At 47.0% G+C, this 24,852-nt stretch overlaps 1 protein-coding gene across 8 annotated transcripts in view; it reads right to left on the bottom strand.

Moving 5' to 3' along the window:
- LOC140408348 (PH and SEC7 domain-containing protein 1-like) overlaps positions 1–24,852 on the bottom strand; it is a 613,055-nt gene that overhangs the window by 101,577 nt on the left and 486,626 nt on the right. For all 8 annotated transcript variants that reach the window (XM_072495423.1, XM_072495424.1, XM_072495425.1 and 5 more), the window contains 3 exons: positions 14,969–15,166; positions 7,837–7,917; positions 5,091–5,203 (listed from right to left, as the gene is read on the bottom strand). In XM_072495423.1, coding sequence (XP_072351524.1) covers positions 5,091–5,203; positions 7,837–7,917; positions 14,969–15,166 — 392 coding nt within the window. The remainder of the gene's footprint in view (positions 1–5,090; positions 5,204–7,836; positions 7,918–14,968; positions 15,167–24,852) is intronic.

Below are 24,852 nucleotides of genomic sequence, written 5' to 3' on the forward strand. Positions count from 1 at the left end.
TCACTATCAACTGGTTTACAACAGACCCAGATAAGGAGGTGAGGAACAACAACCACAGTGGTAGAGAGCTTTGGGAACCATAGATATTCCTCCCAAGCACGCATCGCATCTCACATTACTCACACGCCATTCCCAAAATATTATCTTGTTGTCAAGTGTTTAATCCTTGCAGGTCTCCCTGGAATTAATAGTTAAGCTACAATGGAAAGCAATAGCTCTACAGCATCTAGTCCATATGTGGAGTTGACCACAGCTGTCCAAGGATAGTCTCCAATATCCTTAGTCACGCCATTAAGTGGGGGAGATGGGGTGGGGGGGGGGGGGGATTAGATAGACCAAAGTCATTCCAAATGTCCCCCCTCTACAGAGGTAAGGCAAGCAATTTATATGTTACAGTAAGCCATATCTCGGACAAAATGCATTCTTTAGATAAGCAGAAAGACAGACAAAACGAGCAGGCCTCGAGTTCCTCGCTTAAGAAAAATAATAATTGTCTGCTGTCAGCAAAACAGTGTGCAGCTATATGCTTGTTTACATTGTATGACCTTCTAGCTGTTTCATACAGAACCTCGACTAAAAAATAAGGCAAAATAGCCAAATGCCTATTTCCATGAAATATAGTCAAGCAGCCGGTTAAAATGAATACATAGTCTTAAGGCAGCTACTCCGCCAACTAAAGTCCCTTCTACAGGCTCATTAGTGTCCCTTTGGGGAAGGAAATCTGCTGTCCTTAGCTGGTCTGGCCCACAGGTGACTGCAGATTCACAGCAATTTGCTTGACTTTTAACCGAGTTGGATGAAATAGCCTAGGAAGCCATTCAGTTCTTGGGCAATGAGAGATGGGCAACAAATATAGCAATGCCAGATCCCATGGAAATAGGACAGAAAATGTAGGAGCCATTAAGCCCATTGAATCTGCACTGCCATTCAATGAGATCATGACTGATCTGATGTAATAATCCTCATCTCCACTTTCCTGCCTTATCCCCATAACTCTCGATTCCCTTACTAATTAAATAATAATACTCTTTATCATTGTCACAAGTAGGCTTACATTAACATTGCAATGAAGTCACTGTGAAAAGTCCTGAGTCGCCACATTCCAGCACCTGTTCGGGTGCACAGAGGGAGAATTCAGAATGTCCAAATTACCTAACAGCACATCTTTCGGGACTTGTGGGGGGAAACCGGAGCACCCAGAGGAAACCCATGCAGACAGGGAAGAACGTGCAGACTCCGCACAGACAGTGTCCCAAGCATGGAATCGAACCTGGGACCATGGAGCTGCGAAGCAACGATGCCAGCCACGATGCGTTAAACATTTTAGCCTTGGACATACTTAACAACACAGCCTCTACAGCTCTCTGTGGTAAAGAATCCCACAGTCAGTACCCTCGGAAGAAATTCCTCCTCGTCTGTCTTTTAAAAGGAACATTAAAAGAAACAATGCTAACATTGAATGGTTGGGAATACCTGGTAAATACAAATAAATGTAAATCTATATTTTCTTTATGGTCATCAATGCTTGTTCTCTATCATTAGCAGACTCCCAGAGTTAAAACAGAAATCTACATTTGTTTTATATGCAATATAGAGATATTTAATTATGATTTTTCTCCCCTCTGGGCCTTCGCCACGGCGGCACTCCCATCCCCACCCAAAAAACATTACAGCAGCCCGGTAGTGATAGCCACCCTCCAATCCTGGAACCAACTACGGCAGCAATTTGGCCTGACCAAAATGTCGGACAAAGCTCCCATCTGTAACAACCATAGGTTCACACCAGCACTGACTGATGCCACCTTCAAAAGGTGGGGGCAGGACGGAGGGACACTGACAGTCAGAGACCTATACACGGGCGGCAAGCTCGCAACACTGGACATACTGAGAGAGAATTTCCAGCTAGCCAGGAGGAACGAGTAAAGGTATCTACAACTCAAAAACTTCCTACGAAAGGAGACACGGACGTACCCACAACTGCCCCGACAGACACTACTGGAAGAACTACAGGACGCAAGCATACTAGACAAAGGAAACTGTGGTGACATGTATGAGCGACTGATAGAAAGGGCCGACACCGTACTGGACGTAACAAGAAAGAAATGGGAGGATGACCTGGGGATCGAGATAGGGTGGGCACTCTGGAGTGAAGCACTGCATAGGGTCAACTCCACCTCCACATGCGCAAGGCTCAGCCTGACGCAACTAAAAGTGGTACATAGAGCCCACTTAACAAGAACCCGTATGAGTAGGTTCTTCCCAGAGGTGGAGGATAGATGTGAACGGTGCCAAGGAGGCCCGGCCATCCACGACCACATGCTCTGGTCTTGCCCCAGACTTGCAGGGTACTGGACAGCCTTCTTCGAGGCAATGTCCAAAGTGGTGTGGATGAGGATGCAGCCCGAAAGTGGCGGTCTTCGGGGTTTCGGACCAGCCAGATCTGTACCTGGGAGGAGGACGGACGCCCTTGCCTTTGCCTCCATGATTGCTCGCCGTAGAATCCTGTTTGGCTGGTGGTCAGCAGCACCACCCAAAGCTGCAGACTGGCTGTCCGAACTCTCGGAATCTCTCCAAATGGAGAAAATCAAATTCGACATCCGAGGGTCAGACGACGGCTTCCACAGAATGTGGGAGCCACTCACGCAATTGTTTCGGGACCTGTTTGTGGCCAACAAACGAGAGGAAGAATAGCTAGGTAGCCAAGAATCAGGGGCGGGTGGGGGGGGACGGACAGCTAAGCCTACGAGGAAAGAAAGGCGAACCACGGGAGGGGGGTGGAGGGGAGGGGAGAGGGAAGAGACAGGGAACAAGAGAGGAGAATCAGGGAGGTGGGGGGAGGCAGGGAAATGAGAGCCGGAAGGAACGCATGGGATACAATAACGAACAGGGCATCTCCAGGAGTAGGGAACGAGGAGAATGAAGGCAAAAGACGGGAGGAACGGCAGAAGTGGCGGTGAGCGCGAGATGGCAGCGAGATCCGTCTGGGAGAAGCGACAACACCACCAAACCCATTTGAGTATTGCCCACTGTAATTGTCTCTCCGGCACCCGAATGATATTTACCTCCCCGGTCTCCACCACCCCACTCTCCTCCCCCACCCCCCCCACCCTCCCCCTCCCGCAAACAGTCACCTACTTATGTGTTGTAAATAATTTTGCCAGTTGTACAGAGTTGCTGCTGTTGATCTCGTGCACAATACCCTACCAGTTATCCTATTTTTTTTTTTATTGTATTTTGTTTTTACTATTTACTATTTTCTTTTCTTTGGTATGTTTGGAGGTGCCCTTCTCTTCTATATATGTGTGTGTATATATATATATTATATATATGTTTCTTATCCTGTGTACATAACAGTAAATATACTTTGTTCAAAAACCCAATAAAAAACATTAATAACATTTTTTTAAAAATTATGATATTTCTTAAAATTGAGGGGCATTAAAATATACAATACCTAGATTGAAAAATTTACTTTTAAACCACCCTTCTCCATGTTGGGTGACACTTGAGCAACAGTCACTGCAATATGATTAGATTCAACTTGACCAGCTCAATCAAGGCAATAGTGAATGTGATGTCTGTACCAGTTTAAATATGCAAAATGGCAGCTGATTAAGGTAATGCTGACTGTGGGTTAGAGGAAAAATGGGATACCTTCAAAACCGTTCTTTTACAGATAGAAATCATGAAATGTCCCGAGGGTTACAACTAAAAGCTAAACAAAATCAAAAGAGCTAGACGACTGTGGGGAGGCGATGGCATAGTCGCTGGACTAATAATCCAGAAACACAGGATAATGGTCTGGGGACCCGGTTCGAATCCCATCTCAGCAGGTGATGGAATTTAAACTCAATAAAATACCTGGAATTAAAAGGCTAATGATGAACATGAAGCCATTGTTGATTGTCTTAGAAACCCAGATGGTTCACTAATATCCTTTCGGGAAGGAAATCTGCCATCCTTACCTGGTCTGGTCTACATGTGACCCCAGACCCACAGCAATGTGGTTGACTCTTAACTGCCCCTTAAGGGCAATTAGGGATGGGCAATAGATGTTGGCACAGCCTGCGCCGCTCACGTCCCATGAACAATTTTTTAAACAATTGTTTCCCAAGATAGATCAAATATTGCAGGGAAATATATCAAATCAGTGCAAGGTTAACAACTCTCGAAAGTAAAAGTCTCTTTCAGATTTAGCAGTGTGTTCTGCTGTCAGACTGACTGGGCAGCACAAGTGGCTAGCACTGCGGCTTCACGGCACCAGGGTCCCAGGTTCGAATCCCCGCTGGGTCACTGTCTGTGCGGAGTCTGCACATCCTCCCAGTGTGTGCGTGGGTTTCCTCCGGGTGCTCCGGTTCCCTCCCACAGTCCAAAGACGTGCAGGTTAGGTGGATTGGCCGTGATAAATTGCCCTCAGTGACCAAAAAGGTTAGGAGTGGTTATTGGGTTACGGGGATAGGGTGGAAGTGAGGGCTTAAGTGGGTCAGTGCAGACTCGATGGGCCGAATGACCTCCTTCTGCACTGTATGTTCTATGTTCTAAAGGGGCATTGGTGAAGAGGCTGAGGGATATGTCTAGCTGTGGCAGGAGCCAGAGACATTGAAGAATATGTTGGATCGCTGTAGCGCAGATTTGGATTGAGTAGCAGATTATAACTGAGCTTTTAAATGGCTGAGTGGCATAATTTTTCATTACTTTACTGATCATTTAAAAGTCAGCGTGTAATAAATGATTTGCACATCGACCTTGCTAGAACTGGACCTCTTAAAACAGAAGATGGCGCTGTTGTGCATAAAACTTGCCCCAGGTATGCTTAAACACGGAAAGCAGTGCTGTGCTCACCATTGGCTGATGCGCACAGTTGTTCTGTTGGGTATGGGATAGGAGCCATGGATACAGAGCGGCGATGTGGGATGAGGCGAGTTGGTTGCACTACTTTGGAACGTGAGAGGCTGGACTGACCAGCTGGACCTATCTTATCAGCTTAATCCCCGTTCACCTGGCCTGATCTTGCTTTGACTATTCCAACTTCTGTATTTGAGTGCTAGCACAGACCTGCACCTACACATTCCGCTGGTCTGAGGGCCTACCTTGAGAAGGGATAGTGCCCATGTTACACTGATAGTATCGTTCGGAGAAGTGGATTAAAACCCGCTCTCGCTCCTGAGTTTCCCCCATTAGTGCAAACGCTTTCAAGAAAAATCTGAAACAGAACAAAAAAAGGCATTAAAGGAACAAGCATCGATGCACCTCTTCGATAAATATTTAAGGCACAACTTTACCATGAGACACCAGAGGCTAGACAAGCTAATCATGCAATCTAGTTTTTGAAATTAAAACTTAGGCAGATTCCCCAAAGCACAATCGTCAAATCTCAGAGGATTTTATTCAAAACCGATTCTGGTAGAAGTTTTTAACCTTGAGGTAATCGGGGACTAAAGTTTGCATTAGGTTCACAGTATGTGCCCTCAGACTGAGCTCTAGCACCTCACCCAGCGGTGCCAAGCATCCCAATCAGTTAACATTCAGCAAACTTGGAGAAGTCAACTCTAACCAAAGGAAGTTATATTGCTTTTTTGCAGGTCACGGTGTTCAAATTCCAATTATAATTATTTTATGACATTAAACCATCTCAGGAAGCTGTGGTAGATTCAAATTCCAGCTCATTACTCTTGAAATGGTATAACTTACAATATTATTGAGGCAAAAATAAATCACCTGGCTGCTTAGTAGCAGCTGGATGACTAAAACACTCCATTTACCTGCGTGCAGCTGATGAAGGGATTTCCCACCCAGCCAGCTGTAGAATGATGCAGTAAAGAGAACATCATCGGCTGAATTCTCCGTTCCTGAGAGTGCGTATTGACGCCGGGGCAAGATTCGTGGACTTCCACGACAGGAAACCTGCGCCGCACTTGGACAGATTCAGGGACCGTTGAGGGGCTAGCACTTGCATCACGTGGAACACAATCGATTCCAATGGGAAACAGTGCGGGGATTCGCCAGGTCCGTGATTGACACTCGAGAAGCTGACAAGCTGCGTCCGCACATACACATTACACTCCCCACACACACTCATCCCAGCCAACAAGATGGCACTGGTTATGCTGGAGTGGGCCCATACAGCGGATGGGTCGGCTGGGGCCAGAGGGCACCTAGGGGGTGGCCTGTGGGGGGGGGGGGGGGGGGGGACATCCATACGACCTGTGGTCCTAAGTTCACAGTGGACTTTCAGCGGCATGCGCAGCTGCATGGCTGCCTTACAGGCTGCAGCAATGGTGTTCCGTGCCCGTCCACGCCCACCCCACAGCCCACTTCCTGGCCAACCCCCTGGCTACTCCCCCAGCCCTGGCAGATGCCCTCCCGTCCAGTGGCACAACTGTCAACAAACTATGGCGATGTTGGACACTTTCCTACCCCCCCCCCCCCCCCCCCCCCCCCCCCTCCCTTAGCAGCCAGGGCGCCTGTTTCACGATTTTTAAAAGCACAAGTGAACCCTGGCGTCGGGAATTCGTCCCAGTGGAGACCGAGAATCACTGAGGCCCTGGAGAATACCTGGTCAGGCCTGCTAACGATATGCCAACACATTTACTGTACGTGCAGAGTGGAACGTGTTGACACCGCTGTCAAGGCACCCGAGAATTGCAATTTGGCGTGAAACACGTTGCCGGCCGTGATCTTGGCATCAAAACCGATTCTCCGCCCTTTTGCGAATCCGGCGTCGGCCAACGGAGAATCCCGCACCATGAAGCTTCAGCCCCTTGCCAAGCGTCATTTGTTGCAGGAATACAGTCGCATCTGCTGGGGTGTCAGGGGTCGATGCCAATCCCTGCCCCTTCACCAAAGAGGGAGAGCAAAGTGACTGCAAAAACGGGCTGACAGCCAATTAGACCCAAAGACGAATCTAAAGGATCGAGATGAGACAGCTTGCGAAAAGGGGGTGTAGTATTGATGTGCTACCAGTAGCCGTCACTGTCACATCTCTCAGATGTCACACCTCCAGACCTACTAATAGAGCTTGCACATTCTCAGAGCAAACGGACTCTCTGCACGAACTGGAGTCGGCAGCATGAATGCTTTCAGAATGCTCAGTCACACCACAGGAAGAAGAAAGGAAGATATTGCCCCTTCAATGACCGACTGCTGTTTGCTTTCTGGCAAGCGGCAGATAGTGTGGGGTAGGTGAGGAGAGGTTGGGGGTGGCAGAGAAATCATGTGCAATTCGAAGTGCTATAATTCCCATCGTCACTTATGAAAGTCTTCTGTTGTGTTGGTCAGCCTTGCTGCAATCCTGTAACTCTGAAATTCCTATGTGTCAAAGAGGATTAACTCTTATCACCGTCTAAAGCAATCCAGAAATAAGGGCAAGAATTCAGTTCCACTATGTTGCAAACAAATCTGGTGGTGGGGCGCAAGGGGCAGAACAGCCTACACTGCAACAGTGACCACACTTCAGAATAGGATTTGATTGGCTGGAAAGCACTTTTAGTGATACCCGGAGGTTGTGAAAGGTGCTATATAAATGCAAGGCTCCCACTGTAGATCTTGAAGCCGCTCCCCTATGTTGTGGGGGTAGGCTGGGTAGCCAGCGGTGAAATACCTGATCTTGCAATACATCCAGCACCTTCTCTCATAATGGCTCCCATGAGACAATAAATCTTGAGGCGGGGGGGGGGGGTTCGATTTTCAGCCCAGTTGGAACTCGATAGGCACGTCAGACATAGTAGCACAGCATCACTGTTCTTTGAAAGGGTGAATAGAATTGACCTAGCCTTTGGGAATGCGCATAGCAGTCAATTATCAAGACAAAACCAGGCGTTCGAACCTCCAGCTTACCTTAGAGATTGGTCCAAGGTCAAACCGGTGAAGTCAAAGTATCTGAGGTATTCTTCAGCCACCAACTTGCTGAAGTCATTACTGTGAAGGCAAGAGAGAGCTGATTAGTTTATCATATGTAATGGTCAGAACGAGCCTCCGTCCCCTGCGAACAAGACCACACTCCTGAACTGGAGACTTGTGACTAAATACAACATAGCTTTTCTTAAATCAATGTGAAAATGACGTTCTTTCCCAAGTTGTCAGTGAAAAGCTATCGCTCCACTCCAAAGAATACAGTTTCACGAACACTGATCGAGGTCGGGTTCCTCATTAAAGCATCCATTCAGAGAGTCTAGACAATCCAGATGTTTAGCTCAAAATCATCCTTGTCCAATATCCACATTTGTGCAACTTACAGGAAACGTCAGCAGAAAAAGACCCAAGTATTATTTCTTGCCATATGGCAGTAATGCCAAGATCATTAGGCCAACTCTACTGTTACTGGGACCGTTACTGTTAACTGGAGAATAAAAATCTCAGCAAGACCAGGAACCAAACACGGGGTCTTCTGTCCCTGCAACTCTGTTACAAGAACACAAGAACTGAAAATCAGGAGTAGGCCACATGGCCCATCAGCCTGATCTGCCAATTGATAAGATCATGGCTTATTCGATTGTGGCCTTAACTCCACCTTTCTGTCTGTTCCCCCTTCACCCATGGATCCTTCATTGATCAAAAATCTATCTAACCCGGTCTTGAAAAATTCAACGGTCCTGCCTCTTCTCTCTGGGGATGAGAATTAGGCAGACCAACAATCCTCAGGAGAAGAAAAATTTCTCCCCATCTCATTTTTTTAATCTGTCCTCTAGTTCTGGACTTCCCCATAAAGGGAGACATTCTCCCAGCGTCCATCGAGTCAGGTTCCCTCAGGATCTTATATGCTTCAATAAGATCACATCATTCATCGGAGTTCCAATGGTTATAGGCCCAACCTGTTCAACCTTTCCTCATATAATGAACGTTTCATCCCAGGAATCAGTCAAGTGAACCTTCATTGAACTGTTTCAAATACAATTATATATTTTCTCAAATAAGGAGATCAAACTATACACAATACTCTGGACACTGTCTCACTAAGGCCCTGTACAGCTGCAACAACACTTCCCTATTTTATACTCTGTTCCCCTTACAATAAATGCCAATATTCTATCTGCCTTTCTAATCTCTTGCTGTACCTGCACACTAACCCTTTGCTGTTCATCTGCTCGGACACCCAGATGCCTCTGTACCATAGGTTAGAACTTTAAGGAGGGCGAGAGATCGGCATGCACCATCCCGAGAGTTGTCACGTAATACGCTACCGCCGACTCTCGATAGCCCATTGTCATTTAATACTCACTTGAGTGTTGACAGGCAGTAGGCGGGACCTTTGTCTGCACTTGGAAGGAGGCCCCGCCCACAAGTCAGCCAATCAGATTGGCCTGAAGCCTCAACCCAGCCAGGCACAGCGCTGCAGTGGCCAGGAGCAGTACTGCAGCGGACTGCCTGGAATATGTCCCGGGATGTCCTTTCTACGGGCCTGTGACACTGTAGTGGTAGTATGGCTGAATATCTGTGTGTGTGTGTGTGAAAGGTGAAGCTTGGGCGCACGTGGCGATCAGAAAATCAGAAGGAGCAGTGGATCCTTGCTGAAGATGTCCAAGTGAAAGCACAGTTTGAGGTGAAATTTCTAGGCGAGTTCTTAGAGAATGGAAATCCATGCGTGAACACAGTTTCTGTGGGACCGGTTGGTTCATCTGGTATCTGTGAAGTTGGGGTGAAGGAGTATTGCAATACAGTTAATCTTTTCTTGTTTAATAAATGTTTAATATTGTGCTAAAAAAATCAGCAGCAGATTCCCAGGACTCTGTTCATTAGCAGCCCTCCACATTTCTAAAGAAAAATAAAAGTTATGGGGCGGGATTCTCCGTCTCGCCGCACTCGCTTTCTGGTGCGGCGCACCCCCGCCGGCAGCGGGATCCTCCGTCCTGCCAGCCGGCCAATGGGGTTTCCCATTGTGGGCACCCACGTCGCTGGGAAATCCCCGGGTGTGAGTGCGCCCCCCCAATACGATGAGCTCTTATTTTGAGTAGCAATCTTTGATGTAGCACCTTATCCAATGCTTTTTGGACATGCAAGTACACCATATCCACAGATTCCTCCGCCTTGCTTGTTAATTCCTCAAAAGAGCTCTTACAAATTAGTCAACGAAGACTTTCCTGTCACAAAATCATGTTTTTATCTTATAAACTAAGATCTCTAGCTACTGTACTAATGCCATTGCGAATAAATACAGCAACCCCACAGCTTGTCCTAGCTTCCCTTTGCATATTTAAATTCTAGCCTTGATCACCTTGCAAACACATCTGTGGAAGGGCTACCTGGTCATACATATTTATTTCTATTTGTGCCATCAATTCATCTGTTTCGTGACAAATGCAGCAAGCATTCAGACGCAGAGCCCTTTATTTAAGGGTGGTGTGGTCGCACAGTGGTTAGCATTGTTGCTTCACAGGGAATCGGGTTCGATTCCGAGCTTGGGTCACTGTCTGTGTGGAGTCTGCACGTTCTCCCCGTGTCTGTGTGGGTTTCCTCTTGTTTCCTTCCACAAGTTCCGAAACGTGCTCGTTAGGTGAATCGGACATTCTGAATTCTCCCTCTGTGTATCCGAACAGGTGGGGAATGTGGCAACAAGGGGATTTTCACAGTAACTTCTTCACAGTTTCAATGTTAGCCTACTTGTGACACTAATAAAGATTACTATTATTATTCTGTCATTCTTTTCTAACCCATCTTGCAAACACTGGCTTTTTCTGTTGGAGAACTTTTACGTTTATAGGCTCTGCCCCTTCCTGTCACACGGATCTTCATTGCCCCTATGCAGTCTGCTCTATTGCCTGTTTTTTTCTCTTTAATTTACCACATCTCCCCTCATCTCATCTCTTCTTCCCACTTACCTTAAAGCCCTTGATGCACGATCACTGACCACTAAAGCGAGGTTGTAGTCCAACTGAAGGCTTTAATAAGCGAGATGTTTCCCTCATCAGCTCAGGTACAGAATGAGGGCTGCTGGGGCGGCACGGGTTCTTATATCCCACCTATCAGGGCGGAGCTATTATACACTCTAGCCAATAGAAAGCATACAGTTTCCACCAATGGTGCTTTAGCCTATCAGTAATACCTATAATACCACAGCCCTCTCTATCACCCTAGTCATGCGACTCATGGGAACAATGGTCTCAGCACAGTTCAGATGAAGACCATCCCAACAGTACAGCTCCCTCATTTCCAGAACTGGTGACAATGCCGTATATCAATCGAAACCCATTTCTCCCACGCCAATCTCGGAGCCAAACGTCCAATTCTCTCATCTTATTTACCCTCAGTCAATTGCTTGCGGCTCAGGTGGACATCCAGATTAGCACCTTTTGTGGTGCTGCTTTTCAATTCAGCCCCTAGCTGCTCATAATCTCTGAAGTAGAAATGCTTTCTTAGTCCCATCTATATTGTTCGTACCCACGTCGACAGCGACAACTGGATCCTTCCCCGCCCACTGCAAGTTCCTCCTCAACCCTGAGCCGGTGTTCCCAAAGCCTGTCAGCCGGCTGGCAACACTGCCATCAAGACTCATATTCTCAGCTGCAGAGATCCACCAACCCCCAGAGCCTCTCCCAACTATACTATTCCCCATTTCCCCTGACCAACTGAGACCTCAGTTAGCTGGTCAGCTGGTTCATGTTGTAGAGTGACGCCAACAGCATGGGTTCAATTCCAGGCAGCGAGTTCCAGACTCCCACCACCCTCTGGGTAAAATTCCTCACATCCCCTCTAAACCTCCTTCCCTTACCTTAAATCTATGCCCCCTGGCCATTGATCCCTCCACCAATGGGAAAAGTTTCTTCCCGTCTATCTATGCCCCTTCCAAATTTTATATATCTCAATCATGTCCCCCCTCAGTCTCCTCTGCTCCAAGGAAAACAATCCCAGTCTATCCAATCGCTCTTCATAACTAAAACTCTCCAGCCCAGGCAACATCCTGGTAAATCTCCTGTGCAACTTTTCCTGTGCTATCACATCTCTCCTATAATGTGAATTCCAGGACTGCACCCAATAGTCTAGCTGTGGCCTAACCAACATTTTACAGTTCCAGCATAACCTCCCTGCTCTTAAACTCTATGCCTCGGCTAATAAAGGCAAGTATACCATATGCCTCTTAACCACTGTATCCAGCTGCTCTGCTACCTTAAGGGACCGTTGTACATGCACACCAAAGTCCCTCTGATTCTCGGTGCTTCCCAGGGTCCTGCTGTTTATCATGTATTCCCTTGCCTTGTTTGTCCTGCCCAAGTGCATCATCTCACACTTATCCAGATTGAATTCCATTTGCCACTGATCAGCCCATCTGACCAGCCCATCTATATCCTCCTGTAATCGAAGTCTATCCTCCTCACTATTTACCACAACACCAATTTTCGGATCATCTGCAAATTTACTGATCAGCCCTCCTAAATTCATATCTAAATCATTTATATAAACCACAAGCACCATGAGCCCCAATACAGATCCCTGCGGGACCCCACTGTACACAGGCTTCCAGTCAGAAAAACTCCCCTCGACCATCACCCTCTGCTTCCTGCCACTCAGCCAATTCTGGATCCAATTTGCCAAATTTCCTTGGATCCCATGGTCTCTTCCCTTCGCTATCAGTCTCCCATGTGGAACCTTATCAAAAGCCTTGCTGAACTCCAAGTAGACTACGTCAAATACATTTTCCTCATCTGCACATCTGGTCACCTCTTCAAAAAATTCAATCAACTTGATCAGACATAACCTCCCCTTAACAAAACCATGTTGACCATCTTGATTAATCCCTGCCTCTCCAAATGAAGGAGAGAGCAGCCTATGACTCTCTGGGACTGTGGCGACAAGAATTCAGGGGTAGGTCATTCAGCCCTTCGATTCTGCTCTGGCACTCATTAAGATCATGACTGCTTGGTATCTCAACTCCATTTCTGATCCATAATCGCCCATACCCCTTGCCCAACAAAATTCTATCAATCTCAGTTGCGAAAATGTTTCAATTGTGCCCACTGGCCATCTCCCAACCTCAACAGCTTTTTAGATTGGTGGTGCCTGGGAAGGGGAAAGACAAGTGAAGAACGCTTACTTTTTGTCTTCATTAACCAACGGATGGAGGGATCTCGGTAAGAGGGATATCGGGTAATGAGTCGCATGGTGAGGGCAGTGCAGTGATTCACTTCAGGGAATGTACAATCCAATCCGCCATGCGTAGGTACAGCCCAGGTGCTGAACTCCTTTAAACACAGATTCTTCATTCCCATTCTCTTCCCAGTCAACACATTTGCACCAAAACTCTGGTTTTGCTAAGCGTTTATAATCTATTTCTAACATAATAAATCCAAACGACAAGGCAGTAATTACTGTGCGTGGTTTACAACTGCACAACAGTTGTTCCATGTGAGATAATGAGACAAACCATCCTGAAACCCTAATAATGTATGACATATGTTTTTAATTGAAAGGCACAAGTTGATTAAAAGTAAATCAAAAGGCCTGAACGTCTAGCTTTCACTTTTCAACACAATAATGCCATCATTTTACCAGGCTTGCCCTGGTTTCAATTAAGGAGCCGGTGAGATCAAATAGAAGTAGCTGTCATTACAAATAAATAGATATCAAAAGGAAATCACATACGGTTATTGGTTACCAAGAAGGCCTTTACAATTTTAGTAACTTCAGCCCTGATGTACAAAGGATGACTCCTAAGTGACAGTGAGTTATAACAGGCTTTCTTGAAACAGGAAGCACTGTGGCTTGGGAGCGTCACAGAAGGAAATTAATTATGATTGTCTTTAACATGAAAGCAAGTCTGGGACTCTTGATCACAGATACCGTATAGAGGATATGGGAGGGGAAAGCAAGTCCACTGTTTATCCCATGCGAGCAACTCAGTCACGGAAGAGTGAGCGGGTCATGCAGGCCTTTATAATTGAACAACCATGTCCTCAGGCTCTCTTCATACAATGCTTGAAAAATGAATATATCTTTTAGTCATTGAGAGTTTTGTCCCTGAATGGTGATCGTTATGTTGTGAAAGAAGACAGGGCAAGGGGCAAGGAAAACTAGGGGTGAAAAAATGGGGAAAAGTCAAGACTTTTATTTATGAAGCATCTTTCCTGACCTCAGGACTGAGTACTCCACAGTCTACTGGGTACTGTTGAATTGCTGTCACTGTTGTAATTCAGGATTCAATTTGCTCACAGCAACATCCCACAAATAGCAATGAGGTAATGACCCAAAAAATCATTTTTAGTGATGGTGGTTAAGGGATAAATATTTGACACAACACCAGAAGAACTCCCCTGCTCCAATTCAAATTGTGTCATGGGGTCTTTTGACTGTCTGAGGGGGTGGACGGAGCCTGGTTTAGCATCACTGACCCCCACCAGGACCAGGGGGAAACCATTGTTCATCTCCCCGGAGGACACGTGGATACGAGCTTGCCAGATAGGAGGCAAAGGCCATCCAGCTGGAGCTCGTTACAAATGAACATAAATCCCGGCCCAGGGCAGGGCCTGGTGTGGTAAGTTCTCCCAGCAAGGACTGTACTGGGAGCGAGGTGCTACATTGTTGTATAAGACCGTTCAGATTCTCACAGGGAATGCAGCCCTGAGCATTGAGCTCTCAGGCTTATTATAGGAAGATAGGAGTGGTAATGGGCCATTCAGTCCCTCAAGCTTGTTTTGTCAATCATAACCTCGCCTAAGAAAAATTTATCAAACTCAAGTTTGAAATAATTAATTGACCAAACCTCAACAGCAATTTGGGGGAGACCAGAGTTGGAGATTTCCACAACTTTATGTCATCATCTCTGGACCGTTGTGTTATAATTTTACGGTAGTGTCTCCTTGTTCGGCCTTGCTACCTGAGGAAATAATTTCTCTCTCCTTCAAACATCTTAAGCACCACAATTAGATTATCCAGTAGTCTTCTAAAAGTCCAAGGGATATGTATAATGAATCAAATCAAATTCAGATCAGCAAAGGCTTGCTGGGTACCGTGGTCAACAGACAGCGACTCGCAGACTTACTTTTTCCCCAAGTGCCGTGCAACGTCAGATCGCTTGAACCCTTCGAGATTGTACAGTCGCTTGGCCAGGCGCCTGGCTGCCTCCAGGTCACTCTTATTGCCATTGGTCACCACTTCAGTGCTGCCATGGAGTTCCAGCTGCTCCATGCTGTCCACTTCAAGGTCCCCATCAGGAAGCATTTCCTTCAGGCCACGCTCGCTGCGATATTAAAAAGAAAAGGTGGAGGTGAGGGGGAAGAGATCACGTTTGCTTCCAAAATCATCGCCATTTTAACACCACAAAACAAGGGCAGAATATGCAATGACCAGTGAGAAAGCTGCGGAGACAAGCTTGTGGGACTGAGGTAAAAAGCAGAAAATGCTGGAAACACCCATGAACGTCAGGCAGCGTCCAGGGTGAGTAACAAAGTTGACAAAGGGACCAATTTAACCAAATCGGCCCGTCAGAAAACTGAAGGTAGCAGATTGGTCGGTTGTTATACATCCCGCCTCATGTTACTCTCCGTTGCGGTTAAGAGGTGAGGCGAGTGTGAATGCCCTCGAGATCAAAGCAACATTTGACAGATTATGGCTTGAACGAACCCGAAAACAACCACCTCAATTTGTTTCGCACCTTTAACATAATAAAATGCACCAAAGTGCTTCACATCAGCGTTGTGAAACTAAATTTGACATTTTGCCCCATAAGGTGACATTAGGTCTGGTGGCCAAACCCTTAGATCTTAAGCAGGGTATTAAAGGTGGTAAGTGAGGTAGCGAGGCAGAGAGATGTGGGGAAGGAACCCGCGAGGTTCAGGCTCACACAGCTGAAGCACAGCCACCAATGGCAAAGCGATTACAATCTGGGGTCAGAATGAGGTGCATAGATACCCCAGAGAGTTGTGAGGCTACTGGAGATCACGAGGAGCGGCGAGGTCACAGAGAAATCTAAAAACAAAGATTATAGACTTTTAAAATCAAGATGTTGCTGCGAACAGGTGCCAATGTAAGTCAGCGTGCAACAAGGGCAATAGATTAATGTGACTTGGTGTGAGTTAAGCTGCGGGCAGCAGAGCTTTGGGTGATCTCAATTTACGGAGGGTAGAATGTGGGAGAGCAGGCAGGAAATGTGTTGAAATAGTTGAGTCTAGAGGCAAGAAAGGCATGAACGAAGGTTCCAGCTCATTTGTTACTGGAATAGGGCCAAAGTCAGGTGGAAACAGGTTGGTCTTAGTGATTGTGCGAATATCTGGTCGGAATCTCTGGGTCAAATATGACGCCAAGATTGCATACAAGCTGGTTTGGTCTCTGTTTGCATGGGAGGGGTGGACTCGATCGATAGGGAATGGGGTTTGGAACAGATTTAATTCAAGGAAATTTCTACTCATCTGGTATGGCGTCTCACAGAAGCAATCCGATAATTTAACAACAAGGGAAGAGTTGAGAGAGGTGGAAATGAGGTGGAGCTGGGCGCCGACAGCTCGAGTAAAACTGAAGTCAATGGGAATCAGGGGGAAATCTCTCCCCTGGTGGGAAACATAACTAGAAAAATGGAAGATGGTTGTGCTTGTTGGAGGCCAATCATTTCAGCGCCACAACAATCGCCACAGGAGTTCCTCGGGGTAGTGTCCTCGACCCAAGCATCTCACTTAATCAATTTTTTATTGAAAATTTTTGGTCAACCAACACAGTACATTGCGCATCCTTCACACAATATTATAACAACACAAATAACAATGACCTATTTTATAAACAAAAAAATAAATAAATGAATAAATAATAAATAACAAAAATGAAAACTAACCCTAATTGGCAACTGCCTTATCACAAGTAACACTCTCCAAAAATATAATTTAACAGTCCAATATATAATTATCTGTAGCAACGACCTATACATATTATACAGTATATATTAACAACCCTGAAAGTCCTTCTGGTTCCTCCTCCCCCGGATCCTGGGCTGCTGCTGCTGCCTTCTTTTTTCCATTCCATCTATCTTTCTGCGAGATATTCGACGAACGGTTGCCACCGCCTGGTGAACCCTTGAGCCGACCCCCTTAGAACGAACTTAATCCGCTCTAGCTTTATAAACCCTGCCATGTCATTTATCCAGGTCTCCACCCCCGGGGGCTTGGCTTCTTTCCACATTAGCAATATCCTGCGCCGGGCTACTAGGGACGCAAAGGCCAAAACATCGGCCTCTCTCGCCTCCTGCACTCCCGGCTCTTGTGCAACCCCAAATATAGCCAACCCCCAGCTTGGTTCGACCCGGACCCCCACTACTTTTGAAAGCACCTTTGTCACCCCCATCCAAAACCCCTGTAGTGCCGGGCATGACCAAAACATATGGGTATGATTCGCTGGGCTTCCCGAACACCTCGCACACCTATCCTCCACCCCAAAAAATTTACTGAGCCGTGCTCCAGTCATATGCGCCCTGTGTAATACCTTAAACTGAATCAGGCTTAACCTGGCACACGAGGACGACGAGTTTACCCTGCTTAGGGCATCTGCCCACAGCCCCTCCTCGATCTCCTCCCCCAGCTCTTCTTCCCATTTCCCTTTTAGTTCTTCTACCATAGTCTCCCCTTCGTCCCTCATTTCCCTATATATATATCTGACACCTTACCATCCCCCACCCATGTCTTTGAGATCACTCTGTCCTGCACCTCTTGTGTCGGGAGCTGCGGGAATTCCCTCACCTGTTGCCTCGCAAAAGCCCTCAGTTGCATATACCTGAATGCATTCCCTTGGGGCAACCCATATTTCTCGGTCAGCGCTCCCAGACTCGCGAACTTCCCATCCACAAACAGATCTTTCAGTTGCGTTATTCCTGCTCTTTGCCACATTCCATATCCCCCATCCATTCCCCCCGGGGCAAACCTATGGTTGTTTCTTATCGGGGACCCCCCCAAGGCTCCAGTCTTTCCCCTATGCCGTCTCCACTGTCCCCAAATCTTCAGTGTAGCCACCACCACCGGGCTTGTGGTGTAGTTCCTCGGTGAGAACGGCAATGGGGCTGTCACCATAGCCTGTAGGCTCGTCCCCCTACAGGACGCCCTCTCTAATCTCTTCCACGCCGCTCCCTCCTCCTCTCCCATCCACTTACTCACCATTGAAATATTAGCGGCCCAATAATACTCACTTAGGCTCGGTAGTGCCAGCCCCCCCCTATCCCTGCTACGCTGTAAGAATCCCTTCCTCACTCTCGGGGTCTTCCCGGCCCACACAAAACCCATGATGCTCTTTTCAATCCTTTTAAAAAAAGCCTTCGTGATCACCACCGGGAGGCACTGAAACACAAAGAGGAATCTCGGGAGGACCACCATCTTAACCGCCTGCACCCTCCCTGCCAGTGACAGGGATATCTCACTTCATCAATGACCATCCCTCCACCGTAATGTCTGAAATGGGAATGGTCACAGGGACTGGACATTGCGCAACTCCTCCGATAATAAAGCAGTTTGTGCCCCAATGCTGCAATATTTGAATAACATATAGGATAGTGCTGACAAATGGCAGGTAACATTCACGTCACACAAAACTGGGAAATGACATTTCCAAAAAGAAAGAAACTAACCATCTCCCCTTGACACTCAATGACAATACCATTGCTGAATTCTCCCATCAACATCCTGAGGGTTACTTACCATTTAACAGAAACACGAACAGAGTGGCTACAAGAGGCGGTCAGAGATTGGGAATTCCGTGGTGACCAACTCATAGAATTTAGTGTGTTGAAGGAGGCCATTCGGCCCATCGAGTCTGCACCGGCTCTTGGAAAGAGCACCCTACGTAAGCCCATGGCCCCACCCTATCCCCGTAACCCCACCCAACCTTTTTGGACACGAAGGACAATTTATCATGGCCAATCCACCCAAACTGCACATTTTTGGACTGTGGGAGGAAACGGGAGCACACCTCTTCACTTCCCAAAATCTGAACACTATCTATTGAACACAAGTCAAGAGTGTGATGGAATACACCCCACTTGCCTGGATGAATGCAGCTCCAACAATACAAGAAGCTCGACAAAATCCAGATCAAAGCAGCACGGTTGATTGGCACACCAACAACCTCCTTCAACATTCATTCCCCCCACCACTGATCATCCGTGGCTGCTGTATGTGTGGTATGTACAAGATGAACTACAACAACCCCTTGTGTGTGTGTGTGTGGGGGGGGGGGGGGGGGGGGGGGGTTCTGCTCCTGTGTTGTTATGGTCTAACTCAATAAAATTCCTTCAACGGCACCTTACAAGCCTGGAGCCTCAACAACGTAGAAGGACAATGGCAGCAGAGCCATGCGAACACCACCACCTGCAAGTTCCCCTCCACATCACACACCATCATGAACTGGAAGCATACAGCCATCCTTTCAGTGTCGCTGGGTCAACAGCCTGGAACCTCCTCCATAACATCACTGTAGATGGACCTCCACCAAATGGACTGCAGAGGTTCACAAAGTAGGCTCTCCACCACCTTCTCAAGGCAAGTTAGGGATGGGCAATAAATGCTGGCCTAGCCAGCGAGGCCCAGGTCCCATGAATGAACAGACTGAAAGAGTAAAATCAGACAGGGAGTGAAGCTGGGCTTCGACCCGATCCCACACGGTGGTGAGTGAAGTGAAACTCACACTCATTAAGGTCAACATCTTTTCATGAAAGTTCTTGAAATTGAATTTATGTTTGCGGATTAGGGGTTAAGGGGACATGATCCAGTACTTTGAAATGTTGAAAGTTGAGATGGCAAAAGGGACACAAGTTTGTTAATTTAAATATTCACGGCCGTACTCAAACCCAATATTAAGAAGCAAGATTATTGGTTATTAGTCTCCTCTTTTTCCAATCCATGCCATTGGATACATGGACATATTATCAAAAACAGCTCATGGAGCAATTGATCAACTCCTTCAAACAATAAAAAAAAACTGCTGGCTAGACATTACGTTAGCGATAGCCCAGAGGTTCCAAGGAATAAGTTCAAATGTACTCGACAACTTTAACTGTTTCTCCCTCCACAGATGCTGCCAGACCTGTCGAGTTTCTCCAGCATTTTCTGTTTTTATTTCAGATTTCCACCATTCACAGTACTTTGCTTTTATACAAGGGATCATCTAGATTAGCAAACACATAGGGCGCTATTCTCCACCCCCCCCCCCCCCCGCCGGGTGGGAGAATCACCGGAGCGCCGCGCGAATCGCGCCACGCCGCCCCGACCCCCGCATGCGATTCTCCCACCCCCCGGAAACCAGCGGCGCGCGATTCGCACCGGGCCGCTCGGAGAACCGGCGAGCGCCGATTCTCCGGCCCAGATGGGCCGAGCGGCTGCTACGATACGACAGGTTCCCGTCGGTGCCGTCCACCCTTGGTCGCTGCCAGCGGGAACTCTGCGGGAACGCTGGGGGGGCGGCCTGTGGGGAGGGAGGGGGGCTCCTTCACCGGGGTGGCCTCCGATGAGGTCTGGCCCGCGATCAGGGCCCACCGATCGGCGGGCCGGCCGCTCCACCCCCCCCCCCCCCCCCCGGCCTACCTCCTTCCGCGCGCGGCCCCAGAACACCGGCCCCATGTTGGTGAGGGGCCGGCGTGCGTAAGACGTTCCCCGCGCATGCACAGGATGGCGCGGCCCAACTGCGCATGCACAGGATTGGGCTGCACCAACTGCGCATGCGCGGGTTGGCGCGGCGCTAAGGACGCTGGAGCGGCGTGAACCGCTCCAGCGCCGTGCTGGCCCCCTGTGGGGGCCAGAATAGATCGTGCCCGGGCCCTGTTCACGCCGTCGTGAAACGTGACGGCGTTCACGACGGCACGAACACTTGGCCTCCATATCGGAGAATTGCCCCCCTACTTGCTGAAAAACTTAGTGTTCTCGTGATAATATTTCAATTCAAAGACCAAGTTAAAGCCACTAAGCCAGGAAGTTGCATCCGCATAAAATACTTACTAGACATGATGAAATAGCAGCTGATAAATCATCGGAACATGAAGTGTTATGGCATGGAACACAGCTGCGCAGGCCAAATTCTTCGCAGGATGTGGGTATCATTGGCTAGGTCAGCATTTATTACCCATCACTAACTGCTCTTGAGAGATTGTTTCAGAGTCTCCTTCTTGGACCACTGTCGTCCATCTAGTGTAGTGCACCACAGTGTTGTTGGGATGAGAGTTCCTTGGTGAGTTGCTGCAGTGCAGCTTGTAGATGGTAGCCAGTTCTGCTACTGCATGTTGGTGGTGGAGGAATTGGAGGACCAATCATGCGGGCTGCTTTGTCCTGGGTGGTGTCGAGCTTCTGGAGTGTTTTTGGAGCTGCACTCATCCAGGCAAGTGGGGAGTATTCCATCACACTCCTGACTTGTGCCTTGTAGAGGTGGATAGGCTTTGGGGAATCAGGAGGCGAGTTACTCAGCACAGAATTCCCAGCTTCTGACCCTTTTGTAGCCCACACATGGCTGGTATTTCAAGCCAATGGTATTCAACGTCCATAATTAGTGACAATGGTAAAAAGCAAACCAGATGGACTTTCTTTATTCGTCGAGTAATTCTTACACAGAAAGACATTTGATCCATTGAGCCCACATCCCTTTCAAGAAATTGGACAACCCTCACATCATCACTGATCAAAAGAATAAACCTCCTGCTGTATGTGATATGTCAGGGAAACTAAAGAAAATTGTGAATTTCTCCAGTAAGGGGGAAAATTGAATTGCCGCAAACTATAAACTTTGGTGCTGTTTAGTCAGCTCAGAGAATGGCAAAGATCATTGGTGTGATGAATACCGAGAATATCATAATTAATATCAACTGGGGCTGTTTAGCACAGGGCTAAATCGCTGGCTTTGAAAGCAGACCGAGGCAGGCCAGCAGCACGGTTCAATTCCCGTACCAGCCTCCCCGAACAGGCGCCGGAATGTGGCGACTAGGGGCTTTTCACAGTAACTTCATTCAAGTCTACTTGTGACAATAAGCGATTTTCATTTCATTTCAAGTCCATCTTAAATTCCACTTACTCATTAAATGTCATCAGTGACACCTCTGTATCCCCTCCTGTACAATTTGCGTCCTCATGTTTTTCATTCTGAACTCTGCTGTGGATAGGGAAAGCTCGCCTTAAACACAATCCTACACTTTTACTGTACTTCTTGTGGTAAAACCTTAGGTTATTCATTGTTCACATTTGATGATGTCACAACAGGTCAATCATTGCTGTTCAACAAATAATGCAATAATTCCTCATTCCGTGTTGCTAAGTGAGTTATATCACAATGATTCTATTTCCACTCCATCATAAAGACTGCCTACCTCCGCCTACATAACATCGCCCACCTCAGACACTGCTTCAAGTCCAACTGCTGTCGAAACCATGCCTTCATCACGCTAGTTTTGATTATTCAACTACTCCAATGCTACACTGGCTGGTTCTTTATCTTCCATCCTCCATAAACGCTGGTGCAGCCAAATCTCTGCTGTCCATATCCGAGCTCGTAACAAATCCATCACCCCTCCACTCATTGATCTAAATTGGATCATATTTGAAGTTCTCACCTTTATATTTGAAATCCTTCATGGCTTTGTCCCTCACTACCTCAGCGTCTAGTTCTCGGAGCCTTTAATGGAATATACTTTCCTCTAATACTGACCTCTTGTATAACGTTTGTTAAAGCTAACCCCTAACCCGGCGCTCCCATGAAGGACGAGTACAAGTCAGCCCTTTAATTCGTTGTGGGACAGGATTTAAAGAACACATTTAAATTAATAAGTCGTGCACAAGTAAAATAAAAATTAAACGTTCTTGTGCTTGCCCTACTTCCTTAGTTCCACCACTGGTGGATATTATTTCAGCCATCTAGGCCCAGCACTCTTTAATTCTTAAAATTCCTTCAATTTTTATATTCCTGTCCACCGTCAAGGTTATCCAATTTTGCCCAGCACCACTTAATGATACAGAGCCAAATGGAGTAATCATTATGACAACAGCGTCACAAAGATTAAACTGCAATTGTAAAACTTCAATGAATTGAAATAATCTCTAGAAAAGTAAAGGAACGTGGCATAGTGCTGCCTATCTCTGTAATCTCCTCCAGCTCCACACAGCTCTATACAAATCTGCGCTCCCCTAATTCTGGTCTCGTGCATTCCTGATCTTAATCACTCACTCCACTGTTGGTGGCTGTGTTTTAAATTGCCTACACCCAAAGCTCTGGAAATCCCTTCCCACATCTCTCTATCTCCCTTCCCTCCTGTACGACACTCCTTAAAATCTACCTCTTTGACCAAGCGTTAATTTCTCTTTATGAGGGCGGCATGGTGGCACAGTGGTTAGCACAGCTCCAGGGACCCAGTTTCAATTCCGGCCTGGTGTGACCATGCGGAGTTTGCACGTACTCCCCCGTGTCTGCGTGGGTTTCCTCCGGGTGCACTCGTTTCCTTCCGCAGTCCAAAGATGTGCAGGTTAGGTGGATTGGCCAAAACTGCCTCTTAGTTTCCCCAAAAAAAGTTAGGTGGATTTACTGGATTACAGGGATAGGGTGGAGGCGTGGGGTTAAGTAGTGTGCTCTTTCCAAGGATCGGTGCAGACTCGATGGGCCGAATGGCCTCTTCTGCACTGTAAATTCTAATGTGCCTCTGCAGCATACGGTGTTTTATAATGCTCCCGCGAAGTGGGACATTCCATTGTGCTAAAAGGCACATTTAGCACAATATAAAAGTAAGTTGTTGCTGCCATCTCAAAATGAACTCCAATCAACAGCCAGGCAAACAGGTCTAGGGGCGAGGGGAGACTTCCCACCTTTGCCTAGAGATTCCCCCTCCCCCAAGGTTATTGCAGGCGAAGTGAGAAAGTGGGATTACTCGGACTTCAACAAGGCAAACAAACTCTTCACCTCACCCTAACAATGGACCAAGGACCCAAGTATATATAGGCTCAAACTGGTAAAAAGGCAAGTTTAGGACCAACGGCAGGGAAGTTTCCTTTCACACACAGAATGATGAGCACGTGGAATAGATTGATATATAGTGAAGAAACTATTCAAATCTGCATTAATAGAGAGCAAGGGAAAGTTATTTCTCGATGAATGAATGGACGAAAGTGGACCACATGAACTTTCTCATTTATAAATATCTTGTGGCACGGAGTGTTGGTCAGATGTTTCTTCAGTGAAGTGAGTGGAGGAATTAACTGTTTAAAATGTCACGATGAGTGGAATAAATAACCTGCATGCTTTCAGATGACAACTGATAATTTCTATGTTAGTAACCTCACCACAAACAACTGGACAGTCCTTAGAAAGGTTTAGGAGCCTGGTGCTTTGACAGCAGTTTTAAAACAGGAACAGGCCAGGGGCATGAATTATTGAACAGGGACCAAGGGGTGATTGGTGAAGATGGGAGGTTCAGTGGTGGTAAGGTCATTGAATGCTAAAATAGCACAGAAAAGGAACTTGATGAAATGTATTGGTTATGTGTTACATGTAAAATGAAACTCTTAGAATTAGTTAATGTGCTGATATTTTTGCAGATAGGTTAAGGAGTAATGGGATTAAACTCAATAGCAATAACAAAGCAGAGAGGATAACAACATGCATACAAACACACTAAGTAGGAGCAAGAATAGGCCATTCAGCCCTTCAAGTCCTCTCCGCCATTCAATAAGGTGATTGGATTGTGACCACAACTCCACATTCTGCCTACCATTGATAAACTTTGATTCCTTCGTTAGTCAAGAATCTATCTACCTCTGCCTAAAGATTATTCAATATAATGAATCATATGCACAGAGACAATGGCTGCGATCTACCCAAACGGGAACAGAGTCCCGTAGCTCGAGTAGCTAAGTGTTTCCCGGCACTCGGAGTGCCAATAAACACCATGCCATCGAACAGCCATTAGGGTAGTTTGGGCGGCTCAGCGGG

Source organism: Scyliorhinus torazame, chromosome 3, assembly GCF_047496885.1.
Source record: "Scyliorhinus torazame isolate Kashiwa2021f chromosome 3, sScyTor2.1, whole genome shotgun sequence".
In the NCBI taxonomy this organism is placed as follows: Eukaryota; Metazoa; Chordata; class Chondrichthyes; order Carcharhiniformes; family Scyliorhinidae; genus Scyliorhinus; species Scyliorhinus torazame.